At 41.1% G+C, this 21,298-nt stretch overlaps 1 protein-coding gene and 1 long non-coding RNA gene across 5 annotated transcripts in view; one reads left to right on the top strand and one right to left on the bottom strand.

Annotated features, from left to right (window-relative positions):
• Positions 1-21,298, top strand: part of LOC141375909 (uncharacterized) — a 50,234-nt gene that overhangs the window by 13,119 nt on the left and 15,817 nt on the right. The gene's annotated exons all lie outside the window — the stretch shown is intronic.
• Positions 7,273-14,808, bottom strand: LOC141375903 (uncharacterized). 3 transcript variants are annotated; one of them, XR_012384709.1, is made up of 9 exons: positions 14,758-14,808; positions 13,826-13,950; positions 13,344-13,721; positions 13,051-13,267; positions 10,961-11,187; positions 10,692-10,839; positions 10,199-10,308; positions 8,968-9,842; positions 7,273-7,975 (listed from the first exon to the last, which is right to left on the bottom strand). XR_012384709.1 is itself a non-coding variant. In XM_073910999.1 (8 exons), the coding sequence occupies exons 1-8, from the start codon at positions 14,795-14,797 to the stop codon at positions 9,534-9,536; spliced, it is 1,554 nt and encodes a 517-aa protein (XP_073767100.1). In that variant the 5' UTR covers positions 14,798-14,808; the 3' UTR covers positions 8,730-9,533. The 3 variants fall into 3 exon arrangements, 2 of the variants coding, with proteins under 2 accessions (XP_073767100.1, XP_073767102.1); XM_073910999.1 differs by lacking the exon at positions 7,273-7,975 and having other exon boundaries at positions 8,730-9,842; XM_073911001.1 differs by lacking the exon at positions 7,273-7,975 and having other exon boundaries at positions 8,730-9,842; positions 13,858-13,950.

Below are 21,298 nucleotides of genomic sequence, written 5' to 3'. Positions count from 1 at the left end.
ATGATAATAATAATAATAATAATTAGTAAAAAATGTATTTGGCAATTGAATAAAGAAATGGTCACAAAAATTTGTTATCTGCTTTGCTGTAGTTCATTTTTACATCAGGACTTTACCTAACACAAAATCTGCAGATGTAATCTAGAATAGGCTGTAAGTTAATGAGTACTCTTTACAAGAATGTTCTAGCCCTGTTGATCACTGGTCTTGGTTTGTCATTCTCCATTCAAGCAATATGAGACATTCTCTGTTTACTTATTTGTGTCAAGAGTGGTGGAGAGGACGAGCCATGGATAAAAATGATGGTTAGCCCAACATTGTCACTTTTTTGTGGGACTTGTTGTCTGTTGCCCCCTTCCAATAAAAGTAGGGGTCTCCTCCTTCAATCCCCTTGCCAAGAGTGTCCATAAATTGCTGTAGTAACCCCCAAAGACCAACATAGGTGAGGGTGGTCTTAGGGCCTACTCACACTATGCTATCCGAACCGTGCCCAGGTCCGTTTCCCGGATCAATTGAGAAGTGTGAGTGCTCTGAATCGGGCTCAGGCACGTGGCCGGCCCTGGCTCAGTTGGAAGAGGTGTGCCAGAGCGTGGTTTCATTGGGCTTTGGCACGGTATGCTTATAGTGTAAGTTTACAGCATGCCAGAGCCCAAAACTGAAGACGAGACGTGACTATTACAGGACAGTTTTATATGTATTTATTAATCATTCTTATTGTTCAATAAACACAAACGGTCGTAGTTAATTGAAGACGCCTCACTGCATGACAGATGCACCTTCAGCAAACCTCCTAATTCCTGCAGCATGAGGACTTTATGGTTGTTTATGAGCGTCAAAAGTGGCTGATCTGTTTGGCGAAAGATTTGACTGCGTGTCACTGCATCCCAAAATACTAAAACGATATAACTAAAGAAATCTCCACTGTGCTTTGCGAAAGCTTACAGAACAGCACATCATCAATGACGTAAGCATGCCCTGGCCCGAATATACTGTGAGTGCGGGCCGTCGGGGGAGACGGGAGGGGGGACAAGTGTGCTTTGGCCCAGTTCAGGGCAACTGTACATAGTGTTAGTATGCCCTTAAATTTAACACTTACCATGCCACAAACAGACAAGTTTTACAGCTGGGTCCATCCAAAACAAAGCCACTGAAACACATTTGGCCAACAGGAGCAAATTGCAACAACATGAATAATCCACAGTCCAAAACTCAAAAAAAAAATAAAAAAAAAGGAACAGGAAAACACATTTAAAATTGGATAACAACAACAGAGAAAATCAAACATGCAATAAAATAAAGGATTCAACATAGCAAGATAATAAAAATATAAACACGTTAGAATGTGTTAAAAAGATTATGTATTTAATGTTATATTAATTATATTATATTAATATTATTTATTTTATAAAAAGTATATATATATATATATATATATATATATATATATATATATATATATATATATATATATATATATATATATATATATATATATATATACACATACTGCCTGACAAAAGTCTTGTTGTCAATCCCAGTTGTAAGAACAACAAATAATAACTTGACTTCAAGTTGATCATTTGGAAAAAGTGGCAGAAGGTGGATTTTTCAGATGAATTAGCTGGTGAACTGCATCCCAATCATCAAAAATACTGCAGAAAACCTATTGGAACATTTTTGCTGCCCATAACATTACAAAGTACAGGCGATGGTAAAATCTTCAGCAGGATAGTAATTCTTCTCATACTTCAGCCTCCACAATAAAGCTCCTGAAAGTAAAGAAGGTCAAGGTGCTCCAGGCTTGGCCAGCCTAGTCACCAGACATGAACATTATTGGGTATGTCTGGAATAAGATGGAGGAGGCATTGAAAATGGATCCAAAAATCTTGATGAAATGTGGAAGCCCAGCAGGAATGCTTTCTTTGCCATTCCAGATGACTTCATCAATCTGTTAGTTGAGTCATTGCAGAGATGTATGGATGCAGTCATCCAAGCTCATAGGAGTCATATACAATATTATTTATTTTTCCACTGCACCATGACTTTATATTCTATACTGTACATTATTTCTGTTAAGTGACAAGACTTTTGTCTAAGCAAAGTCAAACCTTACTGTCCTAATTAGTAATTAAAAATCAAAGCATGACCATATTTTTTATTTTGTCAAAATAACTAGAGACCTTGGCCTTTCATATAATCCACTTCTGATACCAAATGATCAACCAGAAGTCAAGTTATTATTTGTTGTTTCTAAAAACTTTGATAGGTGACAAGACTTTTGTCAGGTAGTATATATTTATAATGTAGTATATTTTTGTTTTTATTATTCAGTGTCAAAATTGTAATCCCAAATACTTCCCCAATCTTTTTGTCAACATGTTTTGTTTACAAATAAAGACATACATAAATAGCAATAAAACCCAAAATATTAAATAGATTTGATTACATTTAATTTTAGCCAAATTGCAAGTTGGCACAATGATGTTATCTTCTTTGCCTAAGTTAATCTTATATTGGGACTTTACCTAATATGACACTAAAAATCTTCAGGCGGAAGTTAATGAGTTCTAATTACAGGAACATTCCTTCACTAGTGATCTATGACCCGTGACTTTTGGTTTGACTTAATAAGTAAATTGTTAAATTTTAGAATTCTTCAATAATCAAAAAACAAATCTCAGCCATTCTGCATGCAAATGATACATTCTTCAAATTCATTTCTGGTCATGTTAGATTAAATTTGCCCTATAGCTAGTGAAGCATTGCACAATCAATGGCAAGATCAAGGGTTCACTTGGCCATGATGACTAAATAAAACAAACATACCTTAAATAACAGGCATCCAACTCAGTTCCAGGAAAGCCACAGCTCTGCACACCAGTCCCCTTCAGGCTTGTTTCAAACGTGGTCAATGTGTTGAAGCAGAGTTGGAATTAAACTCTTAACCCCTGTGGCCGCCCAGAAACTTAATTTGTCACCTCTGCCTTAAATACTTTATGAAAAATGCTCAGAATGTTACCCCACAGCCTAATAATATTGATCTAATTCAATAATAAAAGCAGTAAAAGGTGTCTTTTTTACATTAAGAGTTATACATCAGAGAGGCCCAAACATGGCCCCAGTTTGTGTTTACAGTGAGTGCACAAGGGTGTGAATTAAACCCAGAACACAAATTCCTTGCAGGGGGCACCATACTAGGCCACTCATCACTTTTCATGAGCATGGGAAAACTAAACATCAAGCAGCCAAACATTAACAAAACCATTTCATTCAAGTCTTAAAACATGCCTGGAAAAAAATACATCAAAGAAACCATAGAAATTAAACTTTCAATTCAATTATTTATTGCAAAAATATTTGTTTTTTTAAATTATTATTTAATTATTAGTGGGTCACTATGACTTACCATAGCTTCTTTATTAAATCCATAAACCAAATTAATCCTCAAAGATGGTTAAAGAGATGATTAAAGGAAGATATATTGAATAAAGCTGGAAACTTAATAATAAAAATAAATGTCAATAAAATAAATGTCAATTGTTACAGGTTTTCATGATTTTTCTAAACATCTTATTTGACTTCATCATAATAAAGAAACCCTTAAAGGTTTGTAAACACTGGAGAGAGTAAATCATGACACATCATGACTATGAACAAGATTATACAGTACTCATGAGTCATTACAACTGTCAAGAGTCATTCAGTCAGTTATGTTGATTTCAAGAGTCATTCAGTCAGTTATGTTGATCTATGCACAGGTGACATTGTTTGAGGTGTCTTTGTTATGACAACTTGACATAAACAAATACATCACAACCTGCCTGTCTAGGTGATTTGTGGATTTTACTGTAGTCAAAGAGTTTGAGTCCTCTTATTTTATTGTGTTTGACCATGCTCTTGAGGAAATCGTTTTTGAACTTAAATGGTTTGAGCTTATCTTTTTCTTTACATGTTTGTATGTATTAGGTTTGTATGTTTAAGTCAAGTTGTCATAAAGATAGCTCAAACAATGTCACATTTGCTAAATGATTGTAGCATGTCAGACTGCATGAACATCCCCATGTCACACTGCAAGATCTCAGTTGTCAGACTGAACGACAATGACAATGTACTAAATTTAGACATGCAAGAAAACTCACCTGGGGGCTGGGGGCTTTTCCAGAAAGCAGGTTATGTGACATACCTGGGTAAGTTTGAGAGTAAGTAGGTGGATAACCTAAGTTTTGGTTCCAAAACCGGAGGTAACTTCTGGGTATGTTAAGTAGCCATAGCAACTTACTCTCTGAAGATAACCTGCTCCGGAGCAGGTTATGTTCAGAGAGTAAGTTGCTATGTTCCAGAGTTTGTCTGTTTCAGAGAGTTTACTAAGCATTGCGTGCTCTTTTGATGAGAATATTTATGGATGTGGACGCACAGAGACAAGGTTTTTCATTGTGAGAGGGTAATAAGTGCATAGTTTTTTTTTCATAACTAAATTTATAATGTTAATGTATTTAACAAACCTTTTTGAAATCAAACGTGACCAACTGCGGGTCTGCGCTTACCATAAAAAACATTCAGTGCAGCTCTTTGTATTCGCGTCAGGGCATTTTAGGCAATTGTACAATGTGGCAGTATGACCACCTGTACTGTATGCCTGGCACTGAACTGTTTTTTACACTTTTGTACAGTTCCTTGGTCATAAATCACTGCGAATCATTACACAGTTGATTCAGAGCACGGCAATAGTGTAGTGGACAGTGCGTCATTAATGAACAATGGAGCGCACAACGAAACGAGTTCGAATCTCACTTCCAGATCTTGTGTTTTTTCTCTCCTTCTGCACCCCTCACATTTTTCTGTATAATATTATAAGAAGTGGCAGATTTGTCTTTTGTAGGAAAATATATCTATAATCTAAGATGTAGGACGCCGTTCATATGTATACATTCACGCACACACACCTACATTTTTTAATATAATATTTTTTTCAGGGTTTCCAAATGCTATTGTGTGCATTAATTGCAGCTGGTTTTAAAGCTCCATCAGTCACTAAAGGACACTGATATTATGAAATCTGTCCATAGTATAAATGTGCAGGTACAACTTAATTTTCTGTCCTTAATCTTTTGGTGTTTCAACTATTAAACTCATTACTGCTTCCACTTAACAGCTCATATGTGATGAGGCTCATACACTCATACACTCATGATATGTGGCTCATACACTGCTGTATACATGCACCTTTCAACGTGTAACATATTGTTCATATACATTTCTCACCTTAAGGTGATGCACATCTGACTTTATTTATCTTTAAAGATGGACCTTATACAGCTACTTTAGAATTTAAATATATACATAAAAGATTTTCCAAGAGTAATCCAAGAGTAATATTCAAATATGGAAAAGTGCACACAAATTCTTACACTGCTTGTTAGTTGAGGCAGAAGGAACTTCGTCTGCATGCAAAATAAAAACCATAAAAAGAACCTAAAGCTACCTGACAACAATCACTCACAACAGTGACAGATGTGTGGTTTAAGTCAAAAACTCAACCACTGATAAGGCTTTATTATAGGACACAGCAGCTCCTCTAACTGGTGGCCCACAGCAGTTAGACAGGCCTCTTTCTATTAGCTGCATGACAGAAAGAATATTCTAGAGTGTTAAACACAGAGCTCCAGTAATTAAATATTACCTTTTAGGAGAATATTCTGTTTAATGACTTTGGACAGAGTTCTAGCTCCAGAGAGATTACTATTTCTATAAGCCTTATTAGTCAATACACATATTGTGGCCTTAAAAAGAAGATACATTTTTCATTACAATAAAATGGAGGGTGGCATGTGTAATTTAATGAACTAACAAACTTTATTATTTATTTTTTTCTTTTCTTATCTTTTTCTTATTCTATATTTCTTTCCTTTGTTGAAGCAGATGTGTAATCTCTGTGTTTAAAACCTCCAGCTTTGCCTCTGTAAAGTGCGTTGCCCTTTTTTTCTTACCGTGACTTTCTATGGTGACTTGTGAATTCGGCGATCTACTGAATATGGCTTTAGGTATGTGCCGTGTACGCGCATTAACACGCGGTTATCTTCAGGAGGTTGATTTAACTAACTCTTATCACCTGTTTTGGAACCAACATACTCACGGTAAGCAGGTTTTGGGTAAATCAACCGAGAGTTTAGGGTTTAGCAGATGGTAAGTTAACCCAGCTTTCTGGAATACCCCCCTGGAGTTTGAAGTCATCCCATCCCATTCACTATCCTGCATTCTGACACCAAACATAAACAAACTTAGTGGTACTTTTGCTCACAAAGTGACTCATTGATACCCAAAAAAACAAAACTGTTTTGAGATTTTGCCATGCTAGTTTTGTAGAGTTGATTGGATCTTCAGATTCATCTATCCTATTGGTTCTTGGTTTGTTGCTCGTTGCAGCTGAAGTCACAGTGCTGGAAAGTGTCTGAAATCTGACACCGATAGAACTTTATTGTAGGGAAAAGCTGATTGTATTAACCATTAAGTGGCGGACAGTGAATATGTTAAACCAATGTTCAAAAACAACAGATTTTAGCCTGTAATTGTCTAAAATGCATAAAATATCCTTCATATATATTGCCAGGTCTAATCAGGGGTCAGTTCCTCATACGTGAATTTCTCAATTAGCTAAATTTAGTTATTGAATATTTGACACGATCAAGGATTATTTCGTTTATCAAAACTCATCCAAGAGTTGTTGTAAGCAAAAGTTCTGATCATATCTGTCAACATTGGGATGTGAAAATAAGGGTTAAAAAATACTAAATATGTTCATCTGGAGCGGTTTCATTGTATATAAACAGTTAAACGGTCAGTAATAAAATTAATTATTAGTATTTACAAAACAAAAATAGTATACATTAGCAGCAAATAAATTAACAGATTAGCTTATTAAAAACAATAGCTGTTATAAAGAAATATAATAGATTTGGTTTGATTCAAACGTTAAGAAACAAAACTTATGAGACAATTAAAGTTTAATTTTATTGGCGATTCCAAATATGTAATGTAATTGTAAGCTTGTAAGCTTTTGAAGAATTTGATGTTTCCCCATTTAGACAGTGTGCCCAAGTATACTGGTCTAGAGGCGTTTTAAAGATGGTCACCAAGTGAAATGACTTGCCTTGAAGGGACTTTAATAAATTTTAGCACTTTTACTTTTAATTAACTTGTTTATTTCAAATTTTATAATCTGAACACGTAGCTCTTTTATGGATGTTGTAATGTACTATTTTATATGTGTTGGAATCCATAAAAAATAAATACTTTTATTTTTTTTTATTCTGAACAAACCTTGTACATTTTCTGATAAAATGTCTTGTCCAGGGCAACGCAATAGATAGTGCTATCGCCTCACAGCAAGAAGGTCGCTGGTTCGAGCCTCAGCTGGGTCAGTTGGTGTTTCTGTGTGGAGTTTGCATGTTCCCCTTCGGGGGGAACTCCAGCACTTTTGATTGTTAAAATCCACGTATTGGGAGGTTCGGTTCAGAAGCTACTCATCTGAAAGAGTATTGAACGGGCCAATTAAGAATGAATTGGCAGCGCAAGCCTGCGCAGGTGAGCGGCATAAGCAATCAACTGAGTATATAAGCTCACCTGGCGCCAGCACATGCTTTCCTTTTCGCTTCAGAGCCTTTTCTGATCGAGCTTATGAGGGTTCCTCCTGCTGATCTACAGCCATTTCGAGAGAACGATTGTATCCTGGTCCAGAGCGAGTCCACGCAGTGGCAGACGGTCGAGCTGGGTATCTCCCTTGCCGGGCGTCCCTTTGGGTCCGGTCCTCCAAGAGCGGTGCGTATTGTTGCAAATCCTAAAAGAGCAACACAGTCGTGCAGCACGTCCTTTTTAGGATGGCGCTCCGACTGTGCGTTTCTGGTTGCGGGGGTTTCCTGGCTCCGGATGATGGACACGATCACTGTATTACATGTTTGCACTGCAAAAAATGCCCTTCCTGAAACAAGCAAAAATGACTTAAATCTAGTTAAAGTGTACCAAAATCAAGCAAATAAATCTGCCAATGGGGTAAGCAAATTTGACTTGGTAAGAATTCTTGAAAATAGCATTAATATCTAGACGATAATACATTTCTATTGATCTTAAAATTAGACACAAATTCTTAAAACTAGGCATTTTAGCTTTTTATAAGAATTTAATAGAACATAAATAAGTGAAAATTGTATTAAAACTAGCCATTAAAAACACTGTTGGTTCTTAAAACTAGACAAATATGCTTAAAACTAAGCAGTTTTTTTCTTTTTATAAGCACTGAACATGAATAATTCTAGAACAAATTGCATTAAAACTAGAATATTTGAACTTAAATCTAGTCAGTAAATCTAGAGTTAGTTCTTAAAACTAGACAAACAAGCTTAAAATTAAGCAGTTTTTTTCTTTTTATAAGCACTGAACATGAATAATTCTAGAACAAATTGCATTAAAACTAGAATATTTGAACTTAAATCTAGTCAGTAAATCTACAGTTAGTTCTTAAAACTAGACAAACAAGCTTAAAATTGAGCAGTTTTCTCTTTTTTGAAGCACGACAATAATAATTTTAGGGGGAAAATGCATTGAAAGCAGAATAGTTTACCTTAAATCCAGCCTATTTAGATTTTTTTTTAAATCACACAAAAACCTAAATGAGATGAAAACTCTTAAAAGAAAATACCTCCCACACCTTCCCCCACTTTAAGTGAAGAAACAACTTCCAGCTTTGCTGAACATTTATTAAAGAACATTCTTTAAAGTTCTAAACAAATGGAGCATAAGGCAGGATAAGCAAAGACAAGCTTACACTTTAAAATGAAATAAAATACCTGGCACAGAAACCGCAAGTATTCTATGCAAAATGCTTTGCCTCAGTCTACACAAACTCAAACAGCCTGGATCAATTTATTTCGTAACATGATAGCAACCCAAAAATCAAATAATTATCATGCTCACCCTTATGTTCTTCAAATCCTTATGAGTTTTTTTTTTTTGCAGAAGACGACACTTTGAAGAATGTCGCCAGCTTTCATAGCTAGAAAAATATACAAAATAAATTAAAAAAAATACTATGAAAGTCAATAGCTACCATCAACAGTTCCCAACATTCTAAATAATATCTTCTGTAGCCAAAAGAAAAAAAAAACAGGTTTGAAACAACATAAGATTAGGAAGTAATTGAAGTTTGGGTCAACAATGCCTTGAATCCATGGCAGATTCAAAAATGAACATTTTCCTCTTAAACAACTGAGGTACAGCAAAACAGGATGAACAGTCCAACGTTAATAATAACAACAAAAAATATACTCTGGCACAAAACAACACTGTATACCCTCAGCAGTCCTGTAAAGTTACACACAGCAATTACTTTTTTTGGTTTTGCTGTGCTGCATTACTGTATGTTAGATACATTTAATCTCCTGAAAATGGGGAAAAACTCCTAACAGCACAAATCAAGTGCAAATGTAATGGCCGAAAAAAAAATGCAGCTGTCTCTCAGCCACAGCAGTTTGAAACAGCAATTAGTCAACAAACATTCTCCATTCATGAATGGCCTTTTTGTACGAGGGGGTTTCATCCTGCTCGTGGATGACATCTCTCAGAACTTGTGTTTGCAACACAGACAGGAGTGTTGCAAGACACTTTGGATATGTGAGATGAAATGCATAGTAATAGGCCAGGAGGTAGAGAGGCCCCTCATAGAGCAAGTCTTTGTCAAATGTTAGAACTGGGGTTGTACCTACAACCACCATGCAGTTCTCCTCACCAACCAGCAAGACAGGACTGGAAAATGCACGCCTGTGGATGTAGGTATCCGGGTCCTCTGAGGGCTAGAAAACCAAATAACAAAAATACAGAATTCAGACTACAAACACAGCAAAAATTAATATAAGATCTGGGTCACTATTCACTTCCATATTTTTTTTTTTTTCAATGGAAGTGAATGCCAACCCAACAGATCTGGGTTGGCATATCAACATTCTTCAAAATATCTTACTTTTGTGTTCAGCAGGTTGTGATTAAGTAAATGAAGACATAATTAAAAAATTTTCTACAATACCTTTAAGTTAGTTGTTACATTGCATGTCCAATTTTACGTAGTGCAATTGGGATGGTTTTAACTTAGTATTTTATTGACAATGTAGTCACCTGTTATTAACTTATCACTACTTAAAGTAAAACTCACCGTCAGAACATGGAAAAGAGCCTCACTGATTGGGACCTGTTTCTTCGGTGCTGCAGACCCAGATGGGAAGAGCAGCGGTAGGGCAGTAAAAACAGCAATGGCATGTTCAACTAGATAAGTTAAAAAAAAAAAAAAGATAATAACATCAGATATTACTGTAGATGTATGGGAATAATCTATACCACTGGTTTCTGATCCTGGAGACCTGAATTAAGGGACTGTTTACACAACATTGTTTTCAACTGAAAACAGAAAACTTCTTGAATTAAAAAAATAACTGATCTATAACAAGGGTTCTCAACACTTGGCCCTTGAGATTACAGGTCAGCTCCAACCTTTAGCTCTAAAGTCACCAGCCTGTAGATTTTTGTTAGAAACTGGAAACACAGATTAGCTCAGGTTTGTTTAATTAGGATTGGAGTTATACTGGACCTTAAGGACCAGAGTTGAGAACCCTTGATCTATACAGATTCAAATTAAATTAAAGTTTTACCTCCATTTAATGTCCTTGGAGGCTTCATGACTTTTTTCATCACTCCATAAAACTGAACCTTGGAGTAAAAGGTCTCCCACCTGTCCTTCACCTCAGAAATGTATTTGGAGTTGTTTGGCTCAATGATTCTTCGTAGTTCATCCATTGCCTGAAAGAATTATTTATTATTAAAAACAAAATTATTTGGCTGTCTGCAGTTAGGCAGAGGATATGGGATATGTGTTAGTATGTTTTACATCTGTCTAAAATGTAAGCATTCGTGTACCCACATGGTCCAATTCTTTGAAGCAGGGGTACGCTTGCAAAATATTTGTGGGTTTGTCTTGCTCCTTCAATACATTTGAGTCAATGAAACTTCTTCTGGACTGGAACTTCAGGTCTAATAGATGGGTTACAGCAGCTTTATTTGGCTTCTTTGCTTTGTACATTTCTTGTAGGGTCCTGTAATGTCTTGCCTGGGTTTTCTGGCTGTCAAGGCTGTTGTCAGGACCATCAGCTGCAATTTAGCCATACAATATAATTACTGAACAAGATGCACAGAAATCAACAATTGAATAATGTATTTTACGTTACAAATAGAACAAATTCGGCATGCATATATCACCAAATAAGATGTTATGTATTACACACACATATATATATAAAAATATAAAAATCATGGCCAGAACATGTCCCACGGAAGTGACATGTCTGGCTACTAGGGATGCTCAAAGTAATCGATTAACCGAAAGGATGCGTTTGTATCATGTGTATGGTATCAGTTAAACAATTAAAAAATACTATTTTATATATTTTTAGTTTAGCTGCATAAGGGGCCAATCGAATGCGTTTTTTGCGTTAAGAGGGGCATCTTTTGAATGGTTTACTAAAAGCCGCAAGTGTTTTGCACGCGGCTCAACCCAGAGCAGCAGTGTGTGTGTTGTCAAGACAACTACAGAGAACTTTTAAAGAGCATGGATCCCGTTACATTCATTCTTCTATGGCGGGGTGCGACACCAAAATGCATCCCTTCACGGCTACATTACAGCTTCCTATTCAAATCATTTAGTTGTTGTTGTTGTTTTTAATAGCGGGTTATTTTTTAATAGCGGGTTATAATCGCACCAAAACATATTAAAAGGCAAGTGAATTATAACAGCGCAAACTTTTCTGTATCGGTGATGTGCGCTATTTGTTAAACCCTTTAAGGTTGTGTGCTGACAGACTGACTGATTGACTGACTGACAGGTGCGTGATGCGTGAAGCCAGCAAACACGACGTAGCTTTCAGTTAGGATGAACACAGTTTCAATAATTTTCATTTATTTATAGATGGCCTGTGGTTCTGCATACACTGACTTTATCTTGCTGGAGTTTATAGCTGTTTCACTTTACTTCAGGACACATTAATGCCGCTCTAAGTTTATTGGAGACATTCTGAAATATTCCTAGCAAATCCAATAAATGTTTTAGACATACTCTCTACATAAACGCACTAAATCGCACTTCAGCAGTGTTTATTTGAGAGCGCACCAAAAGATCCGCGCTTGACCATCGTAAGTTATATTTGAGGGGTGTGCAAGAGGTTTTGTGCACAAGCAGAGGAAATCGGCGCACTTCTTTTTTCCTTGTCAACATAAAAGGTGTTTTTAGAAAGGGGAAAAAAAACAGCAATACTGTTCACAGAAAGTCAACATATGTGCGAGTTGTCATTGTCTTTTCATTATTTTCATTTAAGCATATTTTTATTACGGTAGAGAGAGAGAGAGAGAGAGAGAGAGAGAGAGAGAGAGAGAGAGAGAGAGAGAGAGAACATTATATCAATATATAATCTTAACAATAATGATTTCTATTAAAAATGTTTTATGATTATAATAACAGCAGGGCATTAAATAAATGCATATTTTCCGTGGAGCGAGCGATTTGAGGAAGTCTGCTATTTTTATTTGACGGAAGAAAAAAAAAAACATGATTGGAAAAAAACAGCCTATGCCGGTTCTTTAAAAGAATTCAGTCAGTGTTTTCTTTTTGTAATATAAATTAATAATTTAAATGAAAAATTAGGGCAGGCCTACTTATTTTATTCATTTTCCTTTCCTTTTCCTGTTGGAAAGATGGCAGGTGCATGAAGATGTTCTGTTGTTATGATCTGTTATTAACATGTTCGCATGTTAAAATAAATCAGTATTTTAAATAGCAATATTTAATGTGTCAGACACAAAATAGACACTTCAGTATAAAAATAATAATAATAATAATAATTTTATATTAATCTCACCAGTTAACCATTTATATCCGATTAACGAGCTGGTTGGCAAAGTTAACCGAAATGAGCATCCCTACTGACTACTTTATTTTAAAGTAAATTTTAATGTACTTACATGCTTCATCAATGCTGTCATTTTCTTGCCGTGGGGTGCTTGAACTTGAAGGCGATGACAGAATGACTGTTGAAGCACTGGAATCAGCATCATAGTCACTTGCCACAGCAGCGGAAGGTTCTTTGTCCTGACGTGCTCTTTTGAAAGGAGGCTGTTTGGCCTTCATGGGACTTCGGATATTTGAAAGTCGCTTCAGGAGCTTTTTAGCAACAGTGTCCTGTACAACAGAATAAAAGCATGTTAGCAACAAAACAATGTTTTTTTTCAATAATTAAGTAAATGATGTCACTCACCCACTCGTGCCTAGATCCAGTTGACTTATCTTTTATCATAGGGTAGTATTCCACTAACCGTTTTGCCATGGCAATAACTTCATGTTTAGTGGGATATTTGTAGTCATCTGAAGATGCTCTTGCTATTGATACCATGTTTGTCATGGTATTTCGGATGAGCCGGCAGAATAGCTCCTTTGATAAGGTGACGTCACCCTCTTTTCCAAGACGCTGCTGCTCGAAGTATGTGCGTCTCATCTGTTGTAGTTCACTGTCAGTGAAGAGAACATATTCTGGGCTGGGTAACTTTAAAAACTTTGATGTACTGGGGTCATCTTGTTTTGAACTTTCAGTATGTTTATCATCTGCTGATGAACCTTCAACAGGAATGATGTGCTCCTAAAACACAATAAAACACAAATGAAATCACATGAATCTGTACTGAAATTATGCCCACTAATAGATTAAAAATATCCAATATACAAGTGTTTGAAATTAATTACCTGTTCTTCCTTATGAGTCAAACGCCAAATACCTTTGCGCCGCAGGAAGTGCTCAGGACCAGGAAAGAGATCTCGGATATCCTCTCGCGAGAGAGATGGCAAAATGTCTTCCCCAATGTTAGCAGCTTAGAACACATGCAAATACAGTACATTAGACAACATAGCTTATGTATATTTTGTGTTTTTGATTTTAGTAATGCATTAGTAAATTTTGAAATTAATATTCATTCATTTTCTTTTCGGCTTAGTCCCTTTATTAATCTGGGGTCGCCACAGCGTAATGAACCGCCAACTTATCCAACATATGTTTTCCACAGCGGATACCCTTCCAACTGCAACCCATCACTGGGAAACATCCATACACTCATTCACTACAGACAATTTAGCCTACCCAATTTACCTAAAGCACATGTATTTGGACTGTGGGGGAACCGTAGCACCCGGAGGAGACCCACACAAACACGGGGAGAACATGCAAACTCCACACAGAAATGACAACTGACCCAGCCGAGGCTCTTTGTGTTTGGGCCTACTCTTTCAAATATGAAATGTCTGAATGTAGTAAAACAAACAGGCAATAATGATAAAAGATCCTTTAACACTTGACTGATGTTATTTTTGTTAGCATTAGGTATTGTGAAAAAAAAGGAGTTGTGATTCATTTAATAGCAGCCTGATAGCACCCAGTATTGTACAACAGCAGAACAACAATTTATGTCACTATACAATAATAAATACAAGTGTATCTACATTTAAATAAAATCATTCTGAGTGCATGTTGTAACTTAAGGATCGATCCTTAATTTCATTCGATTACAAAGACGTGCTTTTGTTTTGTTTTTTCTCGGTAGAAAGCATTGCATATTACATTAAAATCAAACTCAAATTTATCATAAGAAACAAATAAGTGATTTAAAAAAAAAATTACTAACCTTTTAGAGTGGAAATCGCAACGTCGTCGAGCCCATCCATGGTGAGAAACTGGCGCAAGGAAGTACCTGTTTCTCCTAACTTCCCTTTGGCGCGCTGTAAGTGCGCATGCGTCTTAACGTAAATGCGTCACGGTCTAGGTGCGTTCGACATGAAGCTCAGCTGCAGCCGGTGATCAACGAGATTAGCCGAGCGCAGGCGGGGGCGGAGTTGATAACGGAGCCGTCAAGACGGACAGCTGGACACTTCGGGACTCAAAAAGTTGCTGCAGTCATGATGACCGATCACATGGCGTCATCATATTTTTTTTTTTTGTTATTTTTATTTATAACAACAAAACATTTACAAATAAAACAGAATACAGTCTCTACAAACTGTAGTTCCTTTTTAAACAATAGGAGAGAATTATGAATAAAAAATATAACAAATGCATGAGAGAAATAAGAGGAAATGAGAGGTTAATATAAACATAAAAACGAACAGGTCTATTAAATACAAAGCAATAAGCATAAATTCTAGGAGTTAAACATCAATCTTTAGGCTAATACTTCTTGTTTGAATATGCTAAAAAAGGTACATATATGTACAATTATAGATATAAAAATTTCCAATGTAAAAAGCAAAACAAGGTGTTTTGATTAGGTCTTAATAAATGAGATTATTTTGGATAATAAATGCATTTTTTTAAAAAAAAGCATTTTAATCCAAAAAGATTGTGTTGAAAAAAACAAAAGGTAAAATAAGTGAGCTATGTAGAAGTTTCCCAGAAAGAGCAGGTAGCCTTTAAACTGCTAGACAGGAAATTATATATATATATTTATATTATTGTAATAATAAAACCATTTTATAATTATTAGTTATTTAACTTAATTTATTAAGAGAGCTTTAAGGTGGCAGGATCAATGATGATGATTATTTTATTTTATTTCAACGTGCGCATTCTAATTTCGTGTTTCACTGTGTGGTGTGGCGTATAATATTATTTTTCCAGAAAAAGTGAAAGTTAATGTTTTGTGATAATCACCATTATGCAACAAATGCTGTTAATTAAGGGTAACCTGTAATGAACGCAGAATATTCCTTAGGTTAATTTTTTAATACTTGTAAAGTGCTGTCCATTTTGACAGGAAGAAATCTGTTATAAGTGATTGTGCATTTACATAAATTATGTGAATACAAATGTTGAATGAGTTTGTTGTTGATACAACTTTTGCATTTTTTTTCAGTACGAAATATGAATTAAAATCCTTTTAAGCCAAGTGTCTGTTGACAGCAATTTTTCTTTCAAAAACAGACAGTCTCACCCACACAAAATTGTATGAAAAATTAAATCTAATCTAAAACAATATTTTTTTAATATTCTTAAAATTAGAAATTTTAGTGGTGTATTAGTCTTAAAAATAGCACAACTATCTTATTGAACGTGCACAAATTTGGGCTTTATAGCTCTTTCTTGTTTCTAGTAAAATCTTGCTTAAAATTAGTTAACATTTACTTGCCTAGCCAGAAGAAGATCGGTTTTCTTAAATTAAGACTTATAGTCTACTCCACAGTGTATTTTATAAGACAATTTATCTTCAATAGCAGAAAAACAAGACACATTTTCTTGAAATAAGATTTTTTTACTTTCTTAGATTTCAGTTTTTGCAGTGTGGGGGTCCAGCATGTTAATGTGGTGCTCGGGGGCGGTTCATGTCGTCACTGCGATGCCATGACCGTTGCACAGTTCAGATCGCGGTTAGCTTTCGTAAGAGAGCGAGCCACCCCAGTTGCCTCCTGCTCTGCAGCGGGCGCTCGGGCAGATCTGAGGGCTTCAGCGAGAGACAATCCGCCGCCCACGGGCTCGCGGACCTCTCGCTCCTCCAAGCGCTCCATCCAAGCTTCGGGTACTGGGAGTGATCCGTCTAATCAGATGGTAGCTCTCACGCTCGCTGACACCGGAGATCAGATGTCCTCCGCGGCATCGGAGGGTGGGCTTTCATTGTCCGACGATGATCCGGACCCGCTCGCCCCCTCTGGGCAAGCGAGTGCCGTCAAAACGGATCCTGAAGCGGACATGTTGGCCGTGCTTTCTCGGGCTGCTTCGGCCGTCGGGTTGGAGATGATTTATCCCCCAGCCCCGCGGCCGGACCGACTAGATGGGTGTTACGTAGAGGATCAGAAGGCGAAGCCTTCGAAGCCTCTCATCCCCTTCTTCCCGGAAGTGCACAGTAGGCTCACGCAGTCCTGGAGGGCACCTTTCTCTGCCCGCGCTGTGTCCGCCTCCGCCCTCACCACCCTGGATGGTGGAGCTGCCAGGAGTTATGAGGCGATCCTGCAGGTGGAGCGCGCCATTGCGGTCAATCTTTGTCAGCGTGGCGCCCCCGCTTTGCGTGGTCCGCCCCGTCTCCCGTCCAAAGCCTGTAAGTTTTCTGCCTCCCTCGGAGCTAGAGCTTACAAGACTGCAGGCCTGGCAGCTTCCGCCTTGCATGCGATGGCCACCTACCAGCGCTACCAAGCGCAGGCGCTGGCCGAGCTGCACGAGGGTGGGTCTAACCCAGGCTTGTTATACGAGCTGCGTACGGCGACCGACTATGCTCTCCGGACCACTAAGTCCGCCGCCTGCGCACTGGGGAGAACGATGTCCACACTTGTGGTCCAGGAACGCCACCTCTGGCTAAACCTGGCAGATATGCGCGATGTCGACAAAGTTCGCTTTCTTGACGCGCCCATATCCCAGGCTGGCCTGTTCGGCGACACCGTCGGTGAATTCACCCAGGAGTTCAAGGCGGTGAAGGAGCAGTCGGATGCAATGGGCAAAGTCATCTATCGGCGGGGCCGTAAGCCCGCTCCATCCCCGGCCGAGCCATCCACCTCCGCTGCTCCTCGCCGAGGGCGCCCGCCAACGGCCGATGCCCCGCCCCTGCCTCCGCCTCCGGCGAAGCGAGCGCGTCGAGCACGCCGAAAGCCGGTAGCCCCTCCTGCCCAGGGCGCCGCTAAGTCCGGTAAACGGACCGCGAAACGTCCCTGAGACAGGCCATCCGGAGAAGAGGAGACTTGCTCTTTCCCCGCTGGAGGGCGGGGCCCAAAATCCAACGGTACTTTTCAGTGCCACCAAAGTTTCGATCAAAGAGCATTTTCTCCCTTCCCCGGATGTGACAGCTCAAGCCCCGCCAGTCTGGGACGCGCTGCCTCTCAGCTCGCAGGGCTTGCATGCTCCGCCAGCGGCTCTCGGGCGCTGGAGGGACGGTCTCCCTTCTCCCAGCCCCCAAGCCCCCTCTCAGGAGTCAGGGTGCGGAGCCAGAGCGAAACGCTCTCCTCCAGCTCTTCTGTGGGACCCTCGCGCTCCCCGGATCAGCACACCCGCTCCTCGCTGCCCCTCCGCGGGTACGTCAACGATTGCTGCGATGACGTCATTAGCGAGGGCTCTGCCTGCCTGGTTAGCGCGGGCCAGCCCCTCGCGGTGGCTCATACGCACGATCAGACTCGGCTACGAACTACAGTTCTCCAAACGGCCTCCCAGGTTTACGGGCGTGTATTTCACCAGGGTCAATCCCCTGTCCGCCCCTGTCTTGCGAGAGGAGATTGCTGCCCTCCTGGCGAAGGGTGCAATCGAGCCGGTACCTCCAGCCGAGATGGAGAGAGGGTTTTACAGCCCGTACTTCATCGTACCCAAAAAGAGCGGTGGGTCACGGCCAATCCTAGATCTGCGCGTTTTAAATCGCTGCCTTCACAAGCTGTCGTTCAGAATGCTTACGCAGAGGCACATCCTCCGATGCGTTCGTCCTCAGGATTGGTTTGCAGCCATAGACCTGAAGGACGCGTATTTTCATGTCTCCATTCTTCCACGCCACCGTCAGTTTCTGCGGTTTGCGTTCGAAGGTCGAGCATGGCAGTACAAGGTCCTCCCCTTCGGGCTCTCTCTGTCTCCGCGGGTCTTCACCAAACTCGCGGAGGGTGCCCTAGCGCCTCTGCGGCTTGCGGGCATCCGCGTACTCAATTATCTCGACGACTGGCTGATTTTAGCCCACTCTCGGGAGCAATTGACTGCGCACAGAGACGAGGTGCTCCGGCATCTCCGCCTATTGGGGTTGCAGGTCAACTGGGAAAAGAGCAAACTCGCCCCGGTGCAGAGGATCTCTTTTCTCGGGATGGAGCTGGACTCGGTCACCATGGTAGCGCGCCTCTCCGGAGAGCGCGCTCGCCTGCTGCTGAACTGTCTGAGGGAGCTCGACAGCAAGTTAGTGGTCCCACTGAAATATTTTCAGAGGCTCCTGGGGCATATGGCTTCCGCTGCGGCTGTCACGCCGCTCGGATTGCTCCATATGAGACCACTTCAGCACTGGCTTCAAGATCGAGTTCCGAGACGCGCATGGCATGCGGGCACACACCGAGTCTCTGTTACTGCGCTGTGTTGCCGCACCCTCTGACCCTGGAACGACCCCTCGTTCCTGCAGGCCGGTGTGCCTCTGGGACAGGCGTCCAGTCATGTTGTTGTTTCGACAGATGCTTCCAGCACAGGCTGGGGAGCCGTGTGTCGCGGGCATGCAGCTGCGGGCCTGTGGGTAGGTGCCCAGCTGCATTGGCACATCAATCGCCTAGAGCTGTTGGCAGTGTTCCTTGCTCTCCGCCGTTTTTCTCCGGCGCTGGGGCAGCAACACGTGCTGGTCAGGACGGACAGTACGGCGGCGGTGGCGTATATCAACCGCATGGGGGGTATGCGCTCTCGCCGCATGTCTCAGCTCGCCCGCCGTCTGCTCCTCTGGAGTCAACCGCGGCTGAAGTCGCTGCGCGCCATTCACATCCCAGGTATGCTCAACCGTGCAGCCGATGTGCTCTCACGGCAGCAGATTCACTCTGGAGAATGGAGACTCCACCCCGAGTCTGTCCAGCTGATATGGGCGTGATTCAGGGAGGCCCAGATCGATCTGTTTGCTTCCCCCGAGAATGCTCATTGCCAGTTGTTTTATTCCCTGACCGAGGGCTCTCTCGGCACGGATGCACTGGCCCACAGCTGGCCTCGGGGCGTACGCAAGTATGCGTTTCCCCCAGTGAGCCTGATCGCGCAGTTAATGTGCAAGGTCAGGGAGGACGAGGAGCAGGTTTTGTTAGTTGCGCCCCTCTGGCCCAACCGAACCTGGATATCAGATCTCTCCCTCCTTGCGACGGCCGTCCCTTGGCAGATCCCTTTGAGAAAGGACCTACTTTCTCAGGGACAAGGCACCGTCTGGCACCCTCGTCCCAATCTCTGGAACCTCCACGTGTGGTCCATAGACGCGAGGAAGACTTAGGTAACCTGCCGCCCGCGGTGGTTGATACCATCACTCAGGCTAGAGCCCCCTCCACGAGGCGCGCCTACGCCCTGAAGTGGAGTCTATTCACTGAGTGGTGTGTCTCTCGCAGAGAAGACCCCCGATCTTGCCAGATCAGTGTTGTGCTCTCTTTCCTTCAAGAGAAGCTGGACAGCAGGCTGTCGCCCTCCACTCTCAAGGTTTACGTTGCTGCCATCTCCGCTCACCATGACGTGGTAGCTGGCGGCACCGTGGGAAAGCATAACCTCATCATCCGGTTCCTCAGAAGCGCTAGGCGAATTAATCCAACTCGCCCCCCTCTCACGCCCTCTTGGGATCTCGCCCTCGTTCTCACGAGCCTGCGATTTGATCCCTTCGAGCCACTCGACACAGTATCTTTAAGACTTCTGTCCCTGAAGACAGCTCTGCTGGTCGCGTTGGCCTCCATTAAGAGGGTCGGGGACCTGGAGGCATTTTCGGTCAGTGACTCGTGCCTGGAATTCGGGCCGGGATTTTCTCACGTTATTCTGAGACCCTGCCCGGGTTGTGTGCCCAAAGTTCCTACTACTCCTTTTAGAAATCAGGTAGTAACCCTGCAAGCGCTGCCCCCGGAGGAGGCAGACCCAGCCCTGTCCTTACTTTGTCCAGTTCGCGCTCTGCGCATTTATGTGGACCGTACTCAGAACTTTAGATCTTCTGAGCAGCTCTTTGTCTGTTATGGCGGACGGCAGCAGGGAAGTGCCGTGTCTAAACAACGTTTATCCCACTGGATTGTGGAGGCCATTTCATGTGCTTATTTGAGCAGAGGCCAGCCGCGCCCCCCGGGAGTGCATGCGCACTCCACTCGGAGCGTTGCATCCTCTTGGGCGTGTGCGCGTGGCGCTTCTTTAACAGACATTTGTAGAGCTGCGGGCTGGGTGACACCCAACACATTTGCAAGATTTTATAATCTGCGAGTGGAGCCGGTTTCCTCAAGGGTGTTAGGTACCTTTGGTGATTGAGGAAACAACTCGGTAGGTGTTGTACACGCTTGCGGTGCCTTTTTTCCCTAACACGGAGAGATGTGCACCCTCCTGTCTGTCAGTAAAGTTCCCCATTCGGTGAGCCCTGCAGATTCCTCCGAGGCCCCCAGCATTGACTCAGCGGAGGAGTCACTTGCTGGCCCATTACGTAGTAGGTCTGCCCGCTGGTCAGCCTGCGTTTTGGGTATAGGTGCCTGCTATGGCCGATCCCCGTTGGTGATCCCCATATGCTTTTTCCGCCACGGTTAAGT

This window comes from Danio rerio, chromosome 8 (assembly GCF_049306965.1).
Source record: "Danio rerio strain Tuebingen ecotype United States chromosome 8, GRCz12tu, whole genome shotgun sequence".
Taxonomy (NCBI): Eukaryota; Metazoa; Chordata; class Actinopteri; order Cypriniformes; family Danionidae; genus Danio; species Danio rerio.
The sequence above is the reverse complement of the archived record's forward strand: the minus strand, read 5'-3'. Positions and strand labels throughout refer to the sequence as shown.

Excerpts from the sequence above, each read along its gene's own strand:
- LOC141375903 (XM_073910999.1), bottom strand. The coding sequence starts at position 14,797 with ATGGATGGGCTCGACGACGTTGCGATTTCCACTCTAAAAG. Across the intron at positions 11,188-13,050 it reads TGACAGCATTGATGAAGCAT|CTGATGGTCCTGACAACAGC; the intron begins GTAAGTACATTA and ends GCTAAATTGCAG. Across the intron at positions 10,840-10,960 it reads GCTTCAAAGAATTGGACCAT|GCAATGGATGAACTACGAAG; the intron begins GTGGGTACACGA and ends TAATTCTTTCAG.